Source organism: Mandrillus leucophaeus, unplaced genomic scaffold (assembly GCF_000951045.1).
Source record: "Mandrillus leucophaeus isolate KB7577 unplaced genomic scaffold, Mleu.le_1.0 Scaffold1218, whole genome shotgun sequence".
NCBI lineage: Eukaryota > Metazoa > Chordata > Mammalia > Primates > Cercopithecidae > Mandrillus > Mandrillus leucophaeus.
Genome location: NW_012100521.1, coordinates 401219 through 425303, shown reverse-complemented (window position 1 = coordinate 425303; position 24085 = coordinate 401219). Strand labels below are relative to the sequence as shown.

Genomic DNA, 24085 nt, shown 5'->3' with positions numbered 1-24085 from the left:
TGAGCAACATAGTGAGACCCTGTTTCTACAAAAAATACAAAAAAAGTAGCCAAGCATGGTGGCATGTGCTTATAGTCCTAGCTAGCTGGGAGACTGATGTGGGAGGATCAATTGAGCCTGGGAGATCAAGTCTGCAGTGAGCAGTGACCGTGCCACTGCATTCCAACCTTGGCAACAGAGTGAGACCCTGTCACTAAATAAATAAATAAAACCAGAATAGCAGTCTACTAGTCTGAACTTCCTTTCCCAGCTCATATAATTTACATGTTTTTCCAACAGAATATAAATACAGGTGATTGGCTTTTTATTGTTTTTAAAAAAACATTAAAGCAATAAATAGAGAAAACTTAACTGACCCAGACATGTAATGACTTTCAAATTAAGGTAATGCATTTTAATATACTACTTCATTACTTTTTTCCTTGAAAATAAAGGTAATGTTTAGACTCTTTTAAATGGTAGAAGAGCAAGTATGCGTTGTGGTAACTGCTAATTATACAGGATCCCTCTTTTGTGAATCTAATATGTTCTTTAAAATTTGTTTACTAACACATTTTCAGAGAGTAGAAGCCAATATTCCACTATTTTACATGAGAAAAGTAAAAATATATTCCTAACCCCCAGGAAAATGCTGATTAATTTGCCAGATACCACTAACACCCCTTTATAAACTTATTTAACAAACCACAAAGGAGTTCTGTAAAATGTAAATTATTTATAATACTGTACAGTTATTCAGCATTTGATAAACTAATTGTTAGGTACGTTTGTATGTAGTAAGCCACAAGAGCATACACCATAGTGTCTGGTATTGGGAATGGATTCCATTTTCCTTCTACATTGCAGTGTACATGTACTGGTAAATAAATAATGAAATAATATATTAAATATATTAAAGATGTGCACTGTATGCCAATACTTAGCAAAATAAAATAAGCAAACAAGGGAACTTTCAGAGGTTTCTTGGGATCAAAGGCATGCTTGTATGAGGTCTGATGGTGAGAAGAGTGAGCTGGAAGCTGTGGTCACTGTTACTATTCAGAGGCAGAAGGAGGTAAGGAAGCCAGAGCTGGTGAAGGAATGAGTTAAACAGGAAATATTTGAGGCTCATCTGGATTTAAGAGAAGGCAGGGAGAATCTTCCATTCCCATCAGAAGAGTACAGAGGTGATTGGCTGTCAACCATTGTCTGATGCTACACACAGAGCAATGGGATGAGAAACAGAACTTATGGTGGCTAGCTATTTACATCCCCTTTGCTTGGTTAAAAATTCTTGTTAGCATAAAGCTGCATTTGTATTAATAATTGTGTAATTGTATATTGAATGTGACAATATGACTTGTCTGCTCATGCCATGATCACATTTATTTGTACCAGCATGCTGTTTTTATGGAATCTAATTTTTTTTTTTTTTTTTTTTTTTTTTTTTGAGACAGACTCTCACTCTGTCGCCCAGGCTGGAATGCAGTGGTGCAGTATTGGCTCACTGCAACCTCCGCCTCCCGGGTTCAAGTGATTCTCCTGCCTCAGCCTCCTGAGTAGCTGGGATTATAGGCATGCGCCACCGTGCCCAGCTAATTTTTGTATTTTTAGTAGAGACTGGGTTGCACCATGTTGGTCAGGCTGGTCGAACTCCTGACCTCGTGATCCACCCGCCTCGGCCTCCCAAAGTGCTGGGATTGCAGGTGTGATCCGCTGCACTCGGCCGTAATCTAAATTTTTAAATGAATCTTCAGTGTTTTATGTTTGGCTCCTAGGAGTGGGGAGCACATGCATGACCAAACTTAAGACTTCTAGCCAGTCTCTGAATGTGCTTTATTGCTCCCAACTTTTCTTGTAGTACATGGACTTCAATAGGCCTGTAAGTCTTGCCCACTTCCTTCATTAGTTTCTCTAGTTTCTTAGAAGACCTTTTACTGAATAATGTCGAGAATAAGATACATACAAGACAACATGTTTAAACAACATGAACTCAAGACGCTATAAGGAGAATGACTGAGACACAATAGCATGCATGACTTAAACATATTCTTGCGTGCGCCCTAAAACAGATTTATTTAGCAGGTTTGGGTAATGAGTTTTGTTTAAAAATTAGCATATCAGTGTAGCAAATATTTAGACAGTGGGAGTTTAGAGAACAAAGATACCTGTATTTTATTTAAAGGTAGAGCTTAGTTGGATGAAAAATATTCTGATGCAGCAAGGAGCCAGCTACCACATCTATGCCATAATCTTCATAAGATACATAAGAAAAGTGCTTTCTGAAGGCTTAAAATTATGTCTTTTCTAATTTTGTAAGAAATTATGACTCAAATGTGGGTGAATGCACACTCTTTCCCCTTAAGTTCAAAACTAGACAATGGATTGTTTATCATGTAGGAAGTAAGATAGAAAATGACACTTGGGGAAAAAACGGATGCATTTAATGAAGAAAAGTCTGATTAATTCCAGACTGCTTGTCCCTCTCATATCCCTCCCTCCTCCAACTCCATCGCCACTACTCTGGCCCCAGTCTCTTCAACTCTCATGTGATAGACTGTTGGTGGACCTGGCTGGCCCACTAACTTGAGCTCTGTAAGGCAGGACCTGTCACCCTCATCCTTGTCTAGCACAGAGCCTGATATTGAGTAGGCAGAAGTGACATCTGCTCATTAACTGATTGGTTACTTGATCTTATCAAAATGGTAATACATTCCAGGCCATGAGATCTCTCAATCATTATGCAGTATTGTTAGAAAAAAGTGCAAACCAGTACCCTATTGCTTGATTTTTTCATAGACTTGTCCCTTCTCCCCATGATATTTTCAATTAAAAAGGAAAAGAGATTGCGTTGTATCAGGGTTGTAATTTTTAGTTATTAATAGTCTGGCTTCCATTTTACCCTCTGGGGGATAGTTAGAAAAGCAATTGGTCACAAATGTCATAGGGACCTACAGCTCCCAAAATGTTTCCCTTATCTTGGTAATTCAGTTTTTTAAGAGTAAGAAGCATCCTCCTGAGTTTTTTCTACGCTTATGAAGGAAACACAAAGATGGGAATTTGAAGTGTTTAGAAGAAAGGGTGTATTTCCACATAGAATGTCCTGTTTGTGCATGTTTAAGATTTGAGGCTTAAAAATCTTTCATTTCAGGAGAGGGCCTGAACAGCTGGGGTATTTTTCATTGAGGCTACAGATGTACTGGAGTGGAAAGTCTTGCTTTCCTGGACTACTGAAGGTAGAAAGAAGTAAGGGATTTGTGAGTCAGTGAGGGTCAGGCAAAGAAGTGAATATTGAGTAGCCCTCTGCTGTCTTGGTACTGCTAGAGTCAGAAGTAAGCAACTAAATTACTTTTTGGATTTACCCAGTTGTGTGTATTGGTAAGGCCCAAATTCCTATCATAGCATCATCTTTTAACACAGTGCAATTTGTTCTTCATACTTCATGATGCTATATTATGTTTATTACTCAGTTATTTTCTACACATCTAAAAGGTAGATTTTAGACTTATTGTACAGGTGAGAAAGTGCATTCGCAGAGGATGTATGATTCACCCAAACTCACACAGCTGGTTAGGCAGTATAGCTGTATTTGGGACCTAAATTATCCTAGGTTCCATTCCACGAGGACACCAGTTTCAGGAGCTGTGGCTGGTATAAGATTCAAGAGAGAAAACTCAATGAGTCTTTGAGAAGTACGTGACCAGGGATGTTACTAAGAAAAAGCATTTTTCTTTTTAATTTCACCGTAGAGGGAGGAGACTATACCAATTAGTTAGTCCTAATACTTTTTACAAAGATGGCACATTTTCACCCAAAAGTAAAGTAGAAAACACTGGAAAATCAAATGATGAGTATTTCCCAGGTTCTGATAGCTGTTACCTGTGCTTGCAAAGTCCTCAGAAACTCTGCTACAGGACTGGAATTGGTCCCTGGGGAGACTCCATCTGTCAGCAACTCCACCAGAAAGAATGTTCCTGCCTAATTCCTCTTTCAGTGAAGACACACGTTGTACAAAGGTGTGGGGAAAATTTTGCAAAGATGTGCAATGGTCCTAATTAATGAGGTTTTGTTGTACTGAGTCTTTTTACCGTACTATACCGTATTGACTCCATTCCTTATGTCTGCCCCATCTTGAACAGAGGAGGAGCCTTGCACATCATTGCAAATGTGGCTAGCGTGCCTAGTCTTACCACTTTAGTCCCAACGAAACTTATTTATTCATACAGAAAATATTTAGCATCTACTATGTGGAAGTTTCTGTTCCAAGATTTAAGGATATGGTAGTGAGCAAAAGTCCTTATCTTCATGGTGATTACATTCTGGTGGAGGAAAAAGATAATAAACAAATCAATAGACTATAGAGTAGGTGAGATGATGAGGGCCAAGGGAAAAAAAATTGAGCATTGAAAGGCAGGGGGTAGGGAATGTTATTGGGGGAAGGTTAAATATTACTAGATTTTGAAATGGCATTTTATAGGTTGTAAATGGAGTAATGTTGGCAATTCCCTGTGGTTCCCTTGTGGCCAGAAAGGGCCTCAACAAGAAGGTGACTTGAGTTAACATCTGAAAGGAGTGGAGGAGCAAGCCTCGTGGATTTTGGAGGAGATATTCCAGACAGAGGGAAGAGCAGATGCAAAGTCCTTGAGGCAGAAGTACATGGCAGAAGCGTATGTTTGAGAAACAGCAAGGGAGCCAGTGTAGCTGGAGCAGAGTCACTAGAGAGGAACATTCAGAGCATGCAGGGCCTGTGAGCAACTGTGAGGGAAGGACCAGGATCATGTCAGCTCGACCCTGCCTTGTGGAATAGCTCCTGCTAGAGTCATTCACCATTATTTCTCTTGTTTTTCAATGTCGTGTGGAGACTCAGTCAACACTACCTGCTCTCCCTTTTCACGTTACTTGGCCATTTCTACTAATTCTAGTCTCCTAATTCTACCTGTCACCTTTGGCAAATACTGTGGAGGTCTTATAGTATAGTTTTAAAACAACATAAAATTAGGATTTTTAAAAACTATAATGCTTAGGTTTTATTTCTCAGTTTTGCCATTTACAGGTTGTGTGATCTTGGAGAAGCCTGTTAAGTCTCATGTTCTTTATCTATAAATGGTGAAGATAATTACCGCAGAATGGGTATGAGGCTCAAATAAAAAAAAAGAAATAAGATCTATATGTTTTGTAAAATACTATGCAAAGTCAAATTATTATGGATTAGAAAGTCCTTCCAAATATGGAGTAATTATAATTTAACACTATAGTCCTGACTAATCTATACAGACACTATTAAATACAAAGGGCTACCTGTGAACATAGCAGACAGTCATGATCTGAAGTTTGTGTCTGGTGATTTCTTCAATATTCTTATTATTTTTCTATAAATTTAAGGTAGTTCTTTTTTTTTCTGCTTAAAGCCAGTACATTTTAACCTCCATACTGAGATGGTACTCTCTCCATTAACAACCAAGTTATTCCATGAAGAGCATCCATGTCTCCTTGCAGGGTGAAGTGGGTGTGGCCAACTTTGAATATGGTGAAACTTCCAGCTTGGAGGCCACATCCAGCCAGATGATTCTATGCTCTTACACCCACCAGAGAGATAATTCACATGCTGACACCTGGTGTTAACAGATAAGGAAAGGAGTTGGGGCTTTTCAGGCTGACATCCAGGGAAAGAACCTGAGCCCATTCCCATGCAGCTGTATTTGTTATATTTGAAGCCAGCCTCTTGGTGTACATTTAACTAGTCATGTTAGTAGTATGTACAGGGCCTGGTCCTTGAAAAGGACAGACATCAAAAAACATAGGTAGCAGGGATAGCAGTCTCAGGATTCTGGGTTTTATATATCATTTTCTTTATGATGTGACTTCTAGCCAACCCATACTCCATCTTCAGCTATATGACAAATTATTTTGATCGTCCAAAAGCATAAAATCATTATACTATTAGATTTGCGATTGATAAGAGCAATTTTGTTGTTAATATTTTTTGAAAAGCTCTGTGTAAGGATTTGTACTCAAAACTCATTGAAGCAACACTGAAATCACTGAGGGTTTAGACACTAATGAAAAAAAGAGTCTAATAAATATAAAAGTTTAAAAAACTGGGACGAATTACCTGATATATTTGCCTATTTTATGAAAAGCAATTTTAAATAAATATTCTGACAGCTGCATATTCTTCTCAAATAATAATGTTATTTTTTTCTCACAGTATTCATTTGTCACTCCACAATATAGATGCCCAGTTGTGTGTTGGTCATCTGAAGATGTGGAATGCGATTCATCCAGCTCTCCTTTCACTTAGTGATTTTTGCTTTACCTCTTTCTTATCTTGGGACCATTTTTTGCTTTAGCTCCATTGCCTTTTTTTTTTTTTTTTACTTTTTAACTTTTTATTTGAATATTGGTGGGAACTATATGTGTCCTCTTTTATCTATACTCACAACTTTTTACAGCTTGCCCCATTTGCTTTATTATCATTCTCTCCCTTTCTCTCGTTCTTTCAACTTCTTCCCATCTTTTCTTCCCTCTCTCATCTCTCTCTCTTCATATAGATAGACATTTTGTGCATGTGTAATTTATTATGAACTATGGAAGTACACCTCTATTTCTCAAATACTTCTATGTATTTCCTGTGTTTAAGTTTATTACAATACATAACCTCAGTATGGTTATAAAATCAGGAATTTTGGTATCTGTGGAATATTATTATCTAATCCACAGTCCATATTCAAATGTTGTCAGTTATCTTTTGTAGCTTTTTTTTGGTATAAGATCCAATTTAGGATCATGATTACATTTAGTTGTCATATGTCTTTAATCTGGAATAGTTTCCCAGACGCCCTTTGATATTCTTAACTTTGAAATTTGTGATGAGTGCAGACTGAATATTTTATGGAATGTCCCTCCATTTGAGTTTGTCTGATGTGTCTTCTTAACTAGAGTCAAGTTATGCATTTTTGTCAGGAATACCACAGAAGCAATGTTGTATTCTCAGTACAACATATCAAAAGATGGATGATGTTGATATTTCTCACAAGCTGATATTAACTTTGATCACATGGTTGAAGAGATGTCCACCAAGTTTCTCACCTGTAAAGTAAAATTTCCCTTTGTAAATTTTAAGTAACTTATGGGAAAGTACTTGAAGACATGTAAATACTCTGTTCCTCAAGAAATTTTTACCCGCTAGTCTTAGTACCTGTTGATAATTTTCTAACACCATCATACCTTCTACATTTATTGGTTGGCATTTTGATTAGGAAGTTTCCCCTGTGCCTCATTGATTGATTTGTTATTTTTTTATTCACTGGCTTATAATATATTACTATTATTACTTATTTCAATGCTCACATTATCTCGGAATTGGTCAGTGGGAACCTCTTCCAGCTGACTCATTTCTTTTTAATGTGTCCCATCATTCTTTGAGCATCCCCCTTACTACCTGGCACAAGACTGTTCAGGTTCATTTTGTACTTTCTCTGCCTCAGAGAAATCAGCCAGTTCTCTTAGTCTGAGCAACTCCAGCTTCTTTAATTGGAAGTGTTTAGAAACCAAGATCTAGGCACTACTTGTAGATTAATTTTGCGTTTACTAGAACTTCATAAAAATAGAACCAGACAGTATATATTCTGTTGATTCTGCCCTCTAACCCAGCATAAATTGTATGTATCAGTAGCATTCTTTTTGTTGCTGAGGAGTATTCTATTGTAAGACTATACCACAATTTGTTATGTATTTACCTTTTGATGGACATTTGTTTCTAGTTTTGGATTATTACAAATAAAGCTGCAATGAACATTCTTTTAAAAAAGGCTTTTTGTGGATATGTGTTTTCTTTTTCTTTTTTTTTTAAATTTTTTGAGTTGGAGTCTCGCTCTGTCGCCCGGGTTGAAGTGTAGTGGTGTGATCTCAGCTCACTGGAACCTCCGCCTCCCAGGTTCAAACGATTCTCCTGCTTCAGCCTCCTGAGTAGCTGGGATTACAGATGCCTGCCACCAGGCCCAGCTAAATTTTGCATTTTTAATAGAGATGGGGTTTTACCATGTTGGCCAGGCTGGTCTTGAACTCCTTACCTCAGGTAATCCACCCTCCTTGGCCTCCAAAAGTGCTAGGATTACAGGCATGAGCCACTGTGCCCGGCCTGTATTTTCATTTTTAAAATTATTTCTTAAACAATTTATCTGTTAAATTGTGTACTAAAATTGTTTTTTTTTTTCCCTCTTGGTATACAGTTCTGTGGATTTTAAGTAAGCTATAGATTCATTCAACCACCACCGTAATCAGAATACAGAACAGTTCTGTTATCCCTCAAAAAACTTCCTTGTCCTGCCTATTTATTGTCAGCCCTACCCCACCTCACCCTTAACTCATTTCAACCACTGATCTATACTTCATCCCTATGGTTTTGTCTTTTTGAGAATGTCATATAAATGGAGTCATACAGTATGCAATCTTTAGAGACTGGCTTCTTTCAGCACAATTCCTTTAAGATTCATCCGAGTTGTTGCATGCATCAAAGGTGTTGTCATTTTTTAAAGTTTTAGCCACTAATAGGCACATAGTGGTATTGAGTTATGTTTTTAATTTGCATTCCCCCTAAAGACTAATAATGTTGAATATCTTTTCATCATTTTCCATCATTGCATCTTCTTTGACAAAGTGTATGTTTTAATCTTTTGCCTAATTTTAAAATTTTGTTGTTTGTTTTCTTATTGAGTTTTGAGAATTCCTTTTTGTTTCATTTTTTATTCACAAAATATTTTCTCATATTCATTGTCTTTAATCTTTTCAGCATCCTGCAAACATTGTTCTAATATTAATTTTGTAAAGTCAGAGCAGTAAAAATTAAAAATGTGGTCTCCAAAGCTAACAATCTGGGTTCAAATTCTGGGTTTGTCACTTATTGCTGTATAACTTTAGCAGCTTGACTTCCCCGAACCTTGGTATCCTCAACTGTGAAATCATACTCATATAAAACCATCATTCCCAGCAAACTATCACAAGGAGAGAAAACCAAACACCACATGTTCTCACTCATAGGTGGAATTGAACAATGAGAACGCTTGGACAGAGGGAGGGGAGCATCACATACTGGGACCTTTCAGGGAGTGGGGAATGGGGGAGAGAAAGCATTAGGAGAAATACATAATGTAAATGTCGAGTTGATGGGTGCAGCAAACCAACATGGCACATGTGTATACCTATGTAACAAACCTGCACTTTGTGCACATGTACCCTAGAACTTAAAGTGAGGGAAAAAAAAAAAAAAAAGCAATAACAACACTTGCTGAGTGCTTACTATGTATCAGGCACTGTTCAGAATATTTTAAACACATGTTAGCTCATTTCATCCTCACCACAGTCTATGAGTTTTGAGAGTTCTTTATACATTCTGGATACAAGTTCTTTGTTCAATATTTGATGTGCAAGTACTCTCTCAAGTCTGGGGCTTCTATTTTCATTCTCTTAACAGTGTATTTTGCAGAACAAAGGGTTTTTATTTTAAGGAAGGAATATTTTGTTATTTTTTTTCTTTGATGGATTGCTTTTGGTGCCATGTCTTAAGAATTCATTACCAAACCAAGGCCACATAAACATTTTTAGTTTTTTTTTTCCCAAAAGTTTTATCATTCTGGATTTTAAGTTTGTATCTATGATCTACTTTGAGTTAATATTTTTACAAGGTGTGAAATTTAGGTCAGAGTTCATTGTTTTTGGTATATGGATGTCCAGTTGTTCCAATATCATTTGTTGAAATATGATCTTGTTACTGTCCTGCTCAAAAACTTTCAGTGCTTTTCCCATTGCACTTAGAATAAAATCCAGACTCCTTTTGTATGGTCTGTAAAGCATACTGCTCTCATGCCTACTTATTTCTGAAACCTCATTTTGTGTTATATTCCTTTTTGTCTGTCAGACTTCAGCCTCCCTGGCTTCTCTTTTCTGTGAATTCTCAACACTCTTTTCCAACATAGAGTCTTTGCACATGTTTGTGTCCTCAACCTGAAATATTTTTCCATTATGTTGTTCAATAGTTGGCTTATACTCGTTCCCCTAAGTTCATTTTTTATTCTCTCCTCTGGCATTCTGCCCTTTTCCTTAATCATACTTATTATAATTTTTAACTTTATAGTTATCTCTAAACTAATCATTCATTGTCTGGATTTCCCATGAAACTGTAAGATCCATGAAACTGTGTTTGCAGTGCCCACTACTGTGCCTATCCTCATAAAACTTGCTGCCTAGTGCTGAGATGTACAACTAAATGAGAAACTACAATATTACAAGAAGCTACACCATTCTGCATAAATGCCATTTAAGTTCATTCACTATTTCTACATGGACTAAAATGTTTTTCCCCTCTGTATTTTGTATACTTGAATCCTTCTCACCCCTCAAGAAACAGTTCCATCTTCCCTCTCTGAGAAGTTCCTCCTGGTACCCAGTTCGGAAGAGCTCTTCCTCCCTGCTTTCTACTCTCCTACTGACACTCTCCACTTTGCCTTAAGATCACAGAGACTGACTTAGCTCCTCTCCTAGAAAATCAAAAGCTTGCTAAGAGTGGGATCCAAATTGCATTCAACTTGTGTCTCCCTCAGTACACAGACCAGCTCATTTTATTCAGTTAACTCATTTTCTGATTTCTAGAATACAGTCATGTGTTTATCCATGGGTCCATCTTGCCACTGGAAACTAACAGAGCTGATTTTCAGAACAAAAAAGAAAACAAGGCCAAACTTCAAATCATATCTCATATTTGCACAGCCAACACATAGGCCATTAGCTTTTTAATAAGTAGCAAAGACATAAAATGTTTTCTTTTAACATGTGCTGGGACTTGACTGGTCTCTGTTGCTTTATTTCCCCAACTGGCTCAACAATAGTCTTATAAAAGTGACAGAAAGACCATACACCATGTTACCTTAGAGGGATGACTGAGTGGGTTACAAAAGTAGGAAGACTCAGATGCCAAATAAAACATGGGCTGTTTGGCAAAACCTTAGCATGAACATATGGACCTAGTCCAGGCGCTGTAAAGTTACTGGCTGTATTAAAAAGAAGTTGGACCTGCCCTGTTTTATGATGTAAAAATGTGTGTGTGTTTGTGTGTGTCTTGTTTCATTGAAGTGAAAGCAACTGATTTTAACGGAATAGTGACAAACATTAATTCATAAAATAGTTTTTAGACTGGAAAAATATTTGATAATGGATCCAAATATGAAAATAATGAAATATAAAAATCAATGTAGTACCTTACAAACTGTAGAAATTATATCTGAGCTGTCAGTTCTAGTCGTTCAAAAACCCTGTCCTCTTTGAGTGAGAGATACATCCCTATAGAACATCCCGTCCTCAGCTGGAAGGCTTGGCCTTAAGGGCTTATTAGTTAGTGGGAACAGAGCAAACTTTCTTTATATCTTACCACACAGTTCTGGTCTTAGTATAGTCTTGTGTCTGATTTATGAATTTCTCCTGGAATGAATTTTCCACAAATATATGATGGCGAACTGTGTAGCCTTGACATTCATTCTGCCCATGAATGTCTTTAGTGTTAGCAACTGGCATCCAGGCATTTTCCAGTGACTCACCAACCAAAGCTATACATTGCCTTCTCTACGTTTGAAAAGGGGCAGGGGGCGGACCACAGAACACTAATCAGATTCTAAAGTTGCTTTCATGTTTACTTAATATTTCTACACTGCTCAGAGGAAGCCAATATCAGCAATATTCTTTTTGAGATGACAAAACCTTGAAACTTTTTAAGTTAATTTTAGAGCAATAGAGTTTTTGTTGACTTAGTGTTCACTTTTCTGTCTTGTCTTTATTATTTGACATTAGGGCAACTCTTACCGTAGATTACTTGCCCTTCAGGGTATATGAGACTAAGATTTCTACCATGTTGATGATCGTATTTACTTTTTAAGTGTAATGAATATTGTGCGTTACTAATTTTTTTTTAATTCTGGTGAGGAAATACCACCAAGTGCCGTTCGGTGTTTTTCCTCTTTTGATGTGTTTGTGAAAAACTGGTGTAACCAAAAAAGCACATTAGAGGAATTCAAAATGGCCCTTTAGAGAGTGATGGTTTCTATGAAATGGATGGAGTATGATTTTAGTGGAAATTTTCCCATTTTGACTTCATCCTTTGTAAAACACCTGAATGTATCAGAGTCACACCATTTGGCTTCTTTTTAGTTGTGTATTAGTAGTTATTTAAAGCAAGTCTTTACCATACAGCTAAAAGAAGAATTGAATTTTCTTAGCTATGCCATAAAAGTAATTACCTGCCAGATAAAAGGGACCTCATGTTCTAAATAGTTGAAATTCAACATTTTGTTTTAAATCTTCATTTTCTGATATGTAAAATTATCTGAATCTGTATGGTGTAGGTTTAGTCATGTTATCAGCTTCAGATATATCAGATATATATATATGTTAACCCACTCAAAGAATATGGTTTTGAAAGCCACAAGAATCCATATCTGTGTCTCGTACAGGAAGACAGGAGGGCTGAAATGGAAAGATGCATATAGACCCTAACTCATTGTCTCATGAAAGTCAGTCCTCTTCATGCTGTGGCCAGGGAGCAGTAAGGGGTGTGATGCTCAGGGTAGGGAATTGGAGAGGAGAAGGGTGCATTATTTTCTGAGTCATCTTGTGTCACTTTCTGCCTATCTCTCAATCCTAATACACACCATAGGCATGTACACACGTGTATACACACACACACACACACACACACACACGTATACCAGACATTTTCCTTTTCCATCCTTTTAGGCCGTGGAGTAATAAATTACTCTGCTGGAGAGAACTGGTAAATTCAAATAGCACACTCCTTCCATTCAGAATATCTGAATGAAATATCATACTTTTCCCTCACATCAAAAAAAGACAGAACTTTTTGTGACTAAAAGTTAATTTCTTAAGCCAAAAGAAAATTTCTGGCAGCAGTCACTCAGGAAGAGTTTCCTAAAACATTCATATGCTAAGATGGTAAACGATGGGATTTGTTGTCCCTTTGTTAGCAAGAAACCATGATCTTGAGCAGCTTCAGGTCCATTAAGATCTCTCCCAAGTGAGAATGCAATGGGCTTCTCTGGCTGTAAGTTGTCCATTGCCTCTGATTCCATTGGAGAGAAAGAAACCAATCACCTGCTCGTGTTTTTTCAAATTTCCAAATCCATTCTTACGTTGGAAAAAACAGGCTGCTGCTGATTTTGGCTCACAGGCCATAGTTTGGACAAAACCCTTATCTATTCAGTATACTAAGTATGTGTTCATATCAATATATTATTCTTGATTACATGCAATGACTGCATTCTTGATTATAGTCAATGGATATATTATTATTTTCAACATTTTAAGGAATGTTTAATTTGTAAAAAGTTAAAAGTTGCAGAATGGTTTGCCATTCTTATGAATAAAAACAGAATTTCAGGACTTCATATGAATGTTTTTAGTTTATGCTAATTTAATAGTACATTTTTAAAGAATTCATTTTCTAATTTTTCAATGATTTAGCATGTTTTCAGATTTTATCAACAATATCATCAAATGACTCATTTGCCAAATTTACCATTTTCCCCAAACTTGTATCTGTGAATTCTGACAAAGCTTAATGACTTAGAGTGGATTGAAATATTTTAACAGTTTTTGAAGATACTTAGGATATATTGTACTTGGCCAATTTTTCTGTTAACATTTTAAGGAAGGTTCCGTTTGTCTGTACCCCAGGTCCCTTACTGCTGCAGCTGAATTGAGCAGGGGACAAGAGAAGGGAACTTGCGATGGGGGAAAGAAACAAAGGAGAACCAGCATCCAGTACAGCTTGGGCTACCAACCCCTGAAGTTGGGTTGGGAGGAAATGAGTCCATGAGAGAAGGAGATGAGGAACTCAGCAGGTGTCTGAAGCCCTCAGGACTCTGAAATCCTTCCTTCCTACAATAGTCTTAAACTCTGCCAACTCAGCACACTTAAAATTTTATGAATAACTTAAAGAAACAGGTTTTTGGTAAATCAATATATTTGGATAATTTGACAAATTGATGCTTTGATTCATGTTCATTCAGTCCATTTGTCTCCTGGCAAGTTGGCTTTTGGAAAATTTAATATTAGTAGATTGACTTGGGAAGCTGGTATGCTTCCATACTGAAAAGCAGTGGCTTTCCAGAGGCAAAACTAAGAAGGAGCCAGGAGTGGGTCAAGATTGCATCCTTTCTGGAAACAATAGTGTGCACAAACTACCTGGCAAAGTTGATAGTAGCTCATAGTTATCTGCAGTTCATTCTGTGGAGGATGTTAGTGGGTTAACTTGTGGTGTGAATATAAAGTGATGGAACTGATCTTAACATATGGGCCTATCGATTTCAAAGACATACACATTTTGGTAATAGAGACAAATGAAGGCATCACATGCCTGTATCAAAACATTTCATGTACCTCATAAATATATACACCTACTATGTACACACAAAAATCAAAATGAAAAATAAAAGTAAAAATTAACAAATTAGGGCATATTGGATGTGTGGCATGATAAAATCAAGGCATTTCTGGCTGGGATTAAACAAAACTAGAGATTATTTTACTACTCCCTAATGGTGACACAACTATTGCCCTTACTGGTATAAGGAGTTAGCAGACTGGGTTCATATTCTGGCTTTGTCATTTACTAGTTGTGAACTTATATGTTATTCACGTTATAAAGCTTTATTTTCCTCATCTATAAAGTGGAGACGATAACAGAACATATGTCATTGAGTTATTGTAGGACTCAGAAAGGTAATATGTAAAAGATACAGACCCCATGATAGGAACTTGGTAAATGATAGTGTCTTTTCTGTCAGTCAGAGATGAGATTGGTTGTGGGTAGGCAATATGGTTAGTTAGCAATTACCTTAAGATTATTGAGGGTGATGATGAAACATTCACTTCAAGTTACTGATATTCTGAACCGATCAAAATTACATCCATTGACTATCTGCCTTTAGTTAAGGTTCCTAAAATGAACTAAATTCATCTTCAAATAATGTAAATCTATTAAGATGACTATCTCCAATTATTTAGTTAGTAAAAGTTGCTATATTGAAAGAGAAGGACCTGTCAAATATTTAGAAGGCAGTGTAGTTATTTTGTATTCGGAAGGATCAAGATTTGTACATTGATTCAGAGGATATTTACAAGTATACATTGTATGCAGAGCCCTGTAGCCACAGAACACACTTCTCTTCTCCCCCTCAAAGGAGGATATTGATCTAGGTGATCTATAGCAATAGCAACGTTCCCAAGTCTCTCAGTGCAGTTTCAAGTCACAAAACCCAGGCTCTTGATCCCTATTCTGCTCATCTTAACACTAGAGCACCTGCTTCTTGGCTCCAAAGGAATAGAGAAATGATACCGCATGCAGAACTCATCTTGCAGGAAGACATTTTCTAGGAGAGAGAATTAAAATTACAAAAGAACAATTGTAAAGCAAATTACAGTATCATACCTCTCAAATCATATAGTTAAGTGGAATAGAAACTTAGAGATGTAGGGTGGTCAATGAAAGAATGGCTAATGAGGGCATTTGAGCTGACCACACTTACGGAGACTCTACAGATTACAATGTACTTTTTCTTTTTTTTAATTTTTCAGAATTTTGTTTTCACTTTTTGCATGTGGAGTTGAGAAAAATATTTTTTCCAGCTTTATTTAGGTATAATTGACCAATATTGAGGGTGTGTGACCCCAGCTTCTGTTCACCTTCCATGGCATGCCTAGAATACTAAATAAAATAGTAGGGGGCTAGGGCAAAGAGAGGCTGTTTCAGGCTTGATTCCTAGGGAGCCACTTAACAGGAATCCTCTTCTAAGAACATAATGACTCTTGAGGAGTGGTAGGCTTTGGAGCTGCTAGTATCTAGTTATTAGGGACGGCTGAGATGCAGTTGGATTTGAAGGAAAAGTTGATACCTGATCCTGGACTCAAGATTTTACATTTCAGACAGGGCATGGTAGTGAGCTTCCTCTGAGAGCCTGTAGACTAGCCTTGGTTAGAGTAGCCTTAAAAATTAGCTTCTTAAACTTTGTTCATAACCTGCAACCAAGAAGGGAAATCTGGTTTTCTTTCCTTCCATCACTTCAGATTATATAATCTCAGCTGTAAATTAAATAGGGAGAGACATTTAGGATTATATTTTTACTGTCATCAGTTTCCTGACTCTGCCACAACTGTTCAAAACACACCTTAGTTTGTACTCCATTGGCGTATGAAAGGACAGCATTCCTTTGACATCTTTTTCATATTTACAGTTTCATTTATACAGCAAGTAGAAGTAGATGATATTTTAAGCCAAGAACAACCTTGCATTAAAGCAATTCAGCAGTGTTAAGCACTTTACCAATGGATATCAAATCTCGGTAAAATATTTAAAATGAAGAGAGAGAAGAAACACGAAGGGCTCAATTTAAGAGTAACATTTTGAGATTTTACATGATGAAACAGAGGTACTCGTCTTTGTAGAATTAGGTGTTCTTTTATGTAACTACAACTGGCAAAGTGTTCTTTGATCTTTCTCCTTCTTTTTAAAAATTAAGTGATACAATTTGGAAAAAAGAAAGTTGTGCTTGTATCTGTTCCTACCCAAAGGCCAGCAGTGGATATGGCTGCAAACCCTCTGTTACATGTTATATCCCATATCCTGAGCCTGAACTCATTATTTACATGCACAAACTAGTTAGGTATGAAATATTCCCTAATGTTTTTCTTTAAAATTGTAAGTGCTTCTCTGTGGCTTTTAATTGTGAGGTGTTTTGTTTTGTTTTCGGGTCTCGCCGTGTCGTCTAGGCTGGAGTGCGTTGGCGTGATCACAGCTCACTGCAGTCTTGACCTCCCCAGCTCAAGCGATCCTCCCGCTTCAGCGTCCTGAATAGCTATGACCACTGGCATGCACCGCCACATCTGACTTATTTTTTATTTTTTCTAGAGATGGAATCTCACGGTATTGTCCTGGCTGGTCTCAAACTCCTGGGCTCAAGTGATCCTTCCACCTTGGCCTCCCAGAGTGCCTGTGACTTTTATATTCTACATGAAATATTTGCCATTTACATTGACTTATGGAGAGGCAAAAAATGTAAATTCACTGAATAATTTGGAAAATATTCACTTTTATGTATATTCGTGATATTTAAGTCAGTGGATTTGAAACAAAACATACTTGCTTCACAATATATTGCTGTCAAAGAGTTTTGTCCAGAAAAACTTACTGCATCCTTTAATACAGCACTATCCAGTAGAACTTTCTGTGATGATTGCAGTGGCCTATAATCTGCTTCATCCAACATAGTAACCACTAGCTATGGAGCACTTGAAATGTGGCTACTGTGACTGAAGACTACATTTTAAATTGTATTTAATTTAAATTAACTTAAATTTTGATTTAGCCACATGTGCCTAGTGACTGCCATATTGGACAATGCAGCAAGCAATACATTCATATATTGTTGATCTCAGATATAAAGTTATGCACTATTTAGAAGCCAATATAAAGGTATTAGATTGCTTTTAAGGAACAAATAGAAGCTCCAGCTTGTCCATTAAAATAATTTTGTCAATCCAAGCAGATTGGGATGAAGGATGTAAAACATTTTGATTGAATTGACTGCTAAGTTGTATCTGTTTATTTCTTTTTTTACTTAGCAAATATCCATTAAGCACGTAGTAATTGCTCTCCATTGTGTGAAGTGCCTGAGATACAAGAAGTTTAAAGCATGTTCATTGCCTTGAAGAAATTCACCCCGTAGAAAAAGTAGATAGAAAGTAATAAGAAACATTTGTATAAGGTAGAAGAGAGTTGAGAAAGAGGGAAGAGTCTAGGATGACTTGTAGATTTCAGTCTTGAGTGACTGGGTGGAGGGTGGCACTGTTCACCAAGTAGGAGACACTGGAGGGGGAACAGGAGTCTATACCATGTTGAATTGAAGTTAGATATCCACATGCATGTGCTGAAGGCAGTTGGATATGTGGGTCTACAGCTTGGGAAGAGGTCTTGAGGTAGAGCTGTGGGAGTCACCCATAGTTGAAGCCAAGGAATACGACATGGTCTGCAAGGCAGATAATACAAGAAATAACTTGGCTTATAAATTTAGTTGGAGATCGAAAAATTATTTTAAAAATATATAATAATATAGGAATTTTGTTTTTAAATAATATGTTGGCAGATTTACAAGTGACTCCATTTATGTTTGTTTCATGACACTGAAAATCAAATCAGTAAGAAATATTCTATATTTTACATATTTCATATTTATTTTAATTAATATTAACATAAATATTAATAAATATATTTAATTAAATATATACTTTTTATATATTTTAAACATTCTATATTCGATATAGTCCAATTATACACACAAATGCCTGACTTAACTTATTAACTAGTTGTTTTATGCTGTGTAAATACTTCCTAAATATTACATATCTTTGATATCCAAAATAAATTTTTTCAAACTCTTAATTTTTTAGTGTTAGAAATAAATGCTATAAATAAAATAGATTTTTGTCAGGGTCCTCTGAAATACAGAATGGAAAATTTCTCTCCATTGGCTCAGAATTCACTGTTTGAAACCATGTGAAATAACCCAGGTTTTCTCTTAATTACGTGTCTCTGAATATGCTTCGAAAGTTTTATAGATACCATTTTGCCACTGTCTTGCTGCTCTGAGGTCTTGTTTTTTATAATATTTATTATCAGACTTTAATTTCTCATTTTGTGGAGTAATAGGGACTTTTCAAAAGAAAAACTCTTGAAAACAAAATACATTTCAATAACAGAATCTCAGTTACGAAATTTTTAAGGATTGAAACACTATTATCAGTATTAAAAATAAGATTCTCATTCATTCATATTTTCTCCCCCCCATACTTAATTGGTGAAAAGTAAGCTAGTATTTAGACTCTAGTGTGCCATGAAGCTGCATCTCACCTTCATCGAAATTCTAATTTTGATAGAAATGAATTGTTAATGAGCCCCGAGAATGGAGAGTTTCTCTAATTACAAGAAACAAAATTAAATTGGGCCTAAAGGCATTTTTTTTGTAATTGCAGTTGGTTTAAAAATCGAAAAAGAATATTTACTCATACACCTTGGCTTTAAAAATACTGGTTTGCTCCCCACTGTTAAAAAGGCATTGAGACCTGCAGCAAACTTCATTCTAATGAGGGTCCAGATGATTTTTTGTGTGTGTGTAGATGTGCAGAACAACTTGTGGGACAAATGATACCTCAAAGATTAATGATGTTAATGATGTTCTGTAGTAGGGAAAATAAAACCAATAGTTTTTATTTGAACCTTTTTATTGTATGATAGAAAATTTTGATTTAAATGGCAAGTGAGATATGCTTACCATCTCTCTTTTTACCTATTTATAGTAGCTCTCAAGGTCAAAGAGGACATACTAGCATGGAAGTCGTGTATGTTGAACCTGCTGCTGCTGCTGCTGCTGCCGCCGCCGCTGCTGCTGCTGCTGCTGCTGCTGCTATCTCAGATGTATGTACATTGAGGAAACAATCTTGGACCCTTACCGTGTGATGTTGATTATTTAGTTAATGTGTGTTACCAAGAAGTATGTCAGATGGACGTGACACATGAGCAGTGTTCCACAGTTGCCATCTTGTAGACATTTCTTATTAGGAGCCAGTAACCGCCAGACTTGGAATGGTCCCTGTAGTGCTTGAAAAATAATTAAGCTAAACTGTATCCCAGATGTTGTTCAGGGTCCTTTGCCTTGTGAGTACATTTCATAATGAAAGTTTACTGACCTGCATGGTATAGAAAGCCATGAAGGCGGCTGGGCGCAGTGGCTCACGCCTGTAATCCCAGCACTTTGGGAGGCCGAGGCGGGCGGATCACAAGGTCAGGAGATCAAGACCATCCTGGCTAACTCAGTGAAACCCCATCTCTACTAAAAATACAAAAAATTAGCGGGGCGTGGTGGCGGGCGCCTGTAGTCCCAGCTGCTTGGGAGGCTGAGGGAGGGAGAATGGCGTGAACCCGGGAGGCGGAGCTTGCAGTGAGCCGAGATTGTGCCACTGCACTCCAGCCTGGGTGACATAGCGAGACTCCGTCTCAAAAAAAAAAAGCCATGAAGGCCAGAACCCAGTGCCTAATTAGCCTAGGTTGTCTGCATCCGTTCTCTAAGACAATGAATGTATCATCCGTTTATTCATTAACCAGATATTACTAGAAAGAATCCTTAAGAGATATACATTAATATAAATTTAAAACCTGGGTCTGCCCTCAGTGATCTGATGAAACTCTCGTCTGGGAAATAAAATCAAACTGCAAGGAGAGAGAGAGGTAGAGAAGAACAGAAGAGGTATCTCAGAAGGCATTTCCCACGTTAAAAAGTGAGAGGGTGGTTCCTCGCCTTACATGCCACTCCATGGGTGCATGTACCACAGCTGATAGACTGGATCACCACAGTGGTAACAGTGCTACAGAGAGAAAACATGGCTGAGACATCAGAAGACAAGGGTTTGATTCCTGATTCTGCCCTTACCAGTTACATGGCCTGGGGAAAGTTATTTTACCTCAGCCTCAGTTTCCTCATCTGTAAAATGGAAGTAATAATAATAATCTCTACCAGGCTACCTCATAGGCATATAATAATGCTCAAAGTAATCTTATCGGGATATTTATTTTACTCCTGTAATAGAATGAAACCTCTGTGAGAGGAGAGACCATTGGCTGTCTTGTTGGTCAACTTTGAACAAGGCTTGTTACACGTAGTAGGCAGTCATAAATATTAGATGCACAAATGAGTACTCTATGTTAAAGCACTCTGTTATTTTTATAGAACTCTTCAAATATTTGGTAAAGGGATTTCAAGAGCAGTATAAACAGGCTGCATGCATAGACTCTAACTTTGGTTTTCAGGCCTCCATGTGTTTTGCCTGAATGAATTTGTACTGGGATCAGTGCAGATAGCAGGTCCTTTCAGTATTTAAGTTCTCCTGTAACATGGAGATGCCATGAGCACATATTTTAAACGTGAAGTGCTGATTTTGCATTGAATTTTCCAAGTATTGCTCATTTAACAAAGTATGTCTATGTAAATAAAACTTTCTCCATTCTGAATAAGTACCTCTGCTTAACCTAATATTCTGTTCAAAGAAGTATGAAACAAAGAGGAAATTAGGTAGAAGAATGCTAATTTAGACAGAGCAATGTTCTCTTTACACACAAACTAATTACAGGTATGCTAGGAAAAGGGGCCAAGCCAACCGTATAGCTCCAGCAATCAGTGTAACATCTACACAGCTGTCAGGCTTGCTTCATCAGCCCGTCAGTAAATAAGTATTTATCCAGGGTTTATAGTGTACTGTGTGTGAAGAATCCAAAGTCCTTAAACTTAGTATGTGTGGAAGAAAGCTGGATTAAAATATTCTCATTTTACAAAACATATAATGCCTAAGTAATTGTAATATTTAGAGAAAAGTGGGTTAAAAAAAAAAAGAAATACATAACCCCACTGCTGTGGCACAGCTGCTGTTTAATTTTGCTTATTCCCATTCAGTCTTAGTCCACCAACGTATATATTTTTCATATAGTTACAATGAAAAATATAGCTTACATTCTACTGCATACCCTTGGCTTCCACTTATCCCTAAGTTCCATTTTTTTCTACAGTCACATTGATCATTTTTTAAAACTGTATAATATTCCATGGAATTGTGAGACTTCTGCTTCCAGCCAAGATGGAGTGAGGGAGCCAGGTTAACTTGCCTACCTGAAACGGGCAAAAATAAAACAGACAAAATATATGACATAACAGTTTTCATGATAATGGCCAGCAGGCAGCAAAGGACACAGATTCTTGAGCAATTGGAAATCAACGAGAGGAGCTCCACAGTTACCAGAGCTTACTACATAGCAAGTTTCTAGGCCACATTGCAGAGAGGGAGAACACATATGGAGCCCAGTGGACTGCCTGAGTTGACATTGAGGTGAGAGTATAGGGAGACTAAGTTTGCTAGCAGAGTCCTAGAGAAGAGAGAGCTGCATGGAGAAAGAATGCTAGAGATCTGTGAGGGGCCTCCTCTAGTATTCAGCAGCATATTGATTGGCGTATTAACTTGAGGAAGCTACTTGAAGTGGGGCTAGGGGAAAACCATTCCAGAGGATTACAGAGAACAATGCTAGTACTCACAAAGGGTTGGTAATATTCCTGTTTCTACCAGCCATACTGGAAATCCTCATAACACACAAGACATTAAGTGAGAGTACACAGAAATGTCTTGCATCAGGTGTGGAGAAAAATTAACTCTAGTGATATGGTTTGGATCTCCTTTTTAATTGACTTTGTCCCAAATACTTCTTTTAATGATGAGTGTAGGTGACTCATGTTAGTAGCCACTCACATTCTGCCATCCATCCCTAGAGATAGGTTGCTCCTTAGCCATGTTACACTAAACAGGCATGTTTGGCAGAATTGGCGCTTGTGCATTATCAGATTGCTTTTGCATCCAAATCCATTGTTGCAGGAGGTGGCAGGTGGGGTGGCATCTTCAGAAGCAGCTGTCTCTGAGCATGAACCAAGGGCTGGGTAGGATACCAGCAGACAACACAGAAACAGTCTGCTAGAGCTGATTATGTGCAAATGAGAGGCCAGGACAAACCTGGTTTAGGGAATAATCATGAGAGCATCTTGCATTGATTTTAAAACCTACTATATGGTAGGCATTTAGTCATTCATTCAACAGATACGTATTTAAGATTCTAAAAAGTAGTCAAAGAAGGTCAACCTTGAAGAATAATAACACTGAAAACTAAAGTGTCTTGAGAGCTTCCTATTTGTGCATTTTGCTGGGTGCTTAACTCCCACAACAGACCTATGAGGCATTATCATTCCAGTTTTACAGATGGCAAATATCAGAGTCTTGCTATTAAATAAGTTGCCCAAAGTCACACAGTAAATGTCAGAGCCAGGATTCAAACCCAGATCTGTCTGATCTCAGTATCTATGTCTCTTACTGCCCAGTGAGGCATCTACTTTTAAAACTATTTTGTCATATTGTCCTATTCGTTGCATGGTTTCCCTTTTGTTCTTTATATATTCGAACATTTTAAATGTGTTTATTTTTAAAGGCCATTTCTGATTCCTTCATTTACTGATTTATTGAACAACTATTTATTGAACACCTACCAGATACCAGATACTGTTTTAAATTTGGGGGGTGGATTCATTAGTTAACAAAACAGTGAAAAATTGTTGCTCTAGAGGAACTTACATTCCAACAGTGAGAAACAGACAATAACGAGATGAAAATATTAAATAAAGAAATCATTGATTAGAAGGTGACAAGACTTAGGCCGGGCACAGTGGCTCGTGCCTGTAATCCCAGCACTTTGGGAGGCCGAGGCAGGCAGATCATGAGGTCAGGAGTTTGAGACCAGCCTGACCAATATGGTGAAACCCCATCTCTACTAAAAAATACAAAAAGTAGCCGGTGGTGACGCGCGCCTGTAGTCCCAGCTACTCAGCAGGCTGAGGCAGGAGAATTGCTTGAACCCGGGAGGCAGAGGTTGCAGTGAGCTAAGATCGTGTCACTGCATTCCAGTGTGGGCGACAGAGTGAGACTCAGTCTCAAAAAAAAAAGAAGGTGACAAGACTTATTGAAAAGATAGAGCAAGATGAGGAGGTTTGGGAATGCAAGAGGTGGGGGAGTACAGTATTAAATATAAGCAATGACTTAAAAAAGGGGAGAAAGCTAGCCATGAAGACATCTGTGGTCGGGGAGACTATTTCAAGAAGAGGAAAAACTTCTGCAGGATTTTGAGGTGGAAGCATGCCCGGTGTTTAGAGGAATAACAAGAAGGTCAGAGCAGCTGGAGCAGAGTGAGCAAAGCTGAGAGTAGGTATTGATGAAGTCATAGATGTAATGGAGGTCAGGTTGAGTAAGGCTTTGTAAGCCATTGTATAGATTTTGGCTTTAACTCTGAGTGAAAAGGAGAATGATTAGAGAGTTTTGAGCAGAAGAATGTCATGACCTGACTTGTTTATTAAAAGAGTCACAGTGTTGAGAATAGACTGTGGAAGGAAGGGCAGGAATGGAAGTTAAG

The 24085-nt window shown here is 37.5% G+C and overlaps 1 protein-coding gene across 1 annotated transcript in view; it reads left to right on the top strand.

The window, feature by feature from the left end:
• Positions 1–24085, top strand: part of PASD1 (PAS domain containing 1) — a 98647-nt gene that overhangs the window by 60045 nt on the left and 14517 nt on the right. Inside the window, exon 9 of the mRNA XM_011971385.1 lies at positions 19393–19510. Within this exon, the coding sequence (XP_011826775.1) occupies positions 19393–19510 (118 nt within the window). The remainder of the gene's footprint in view (positions 1–19392; positions 19511–24085) is intronic.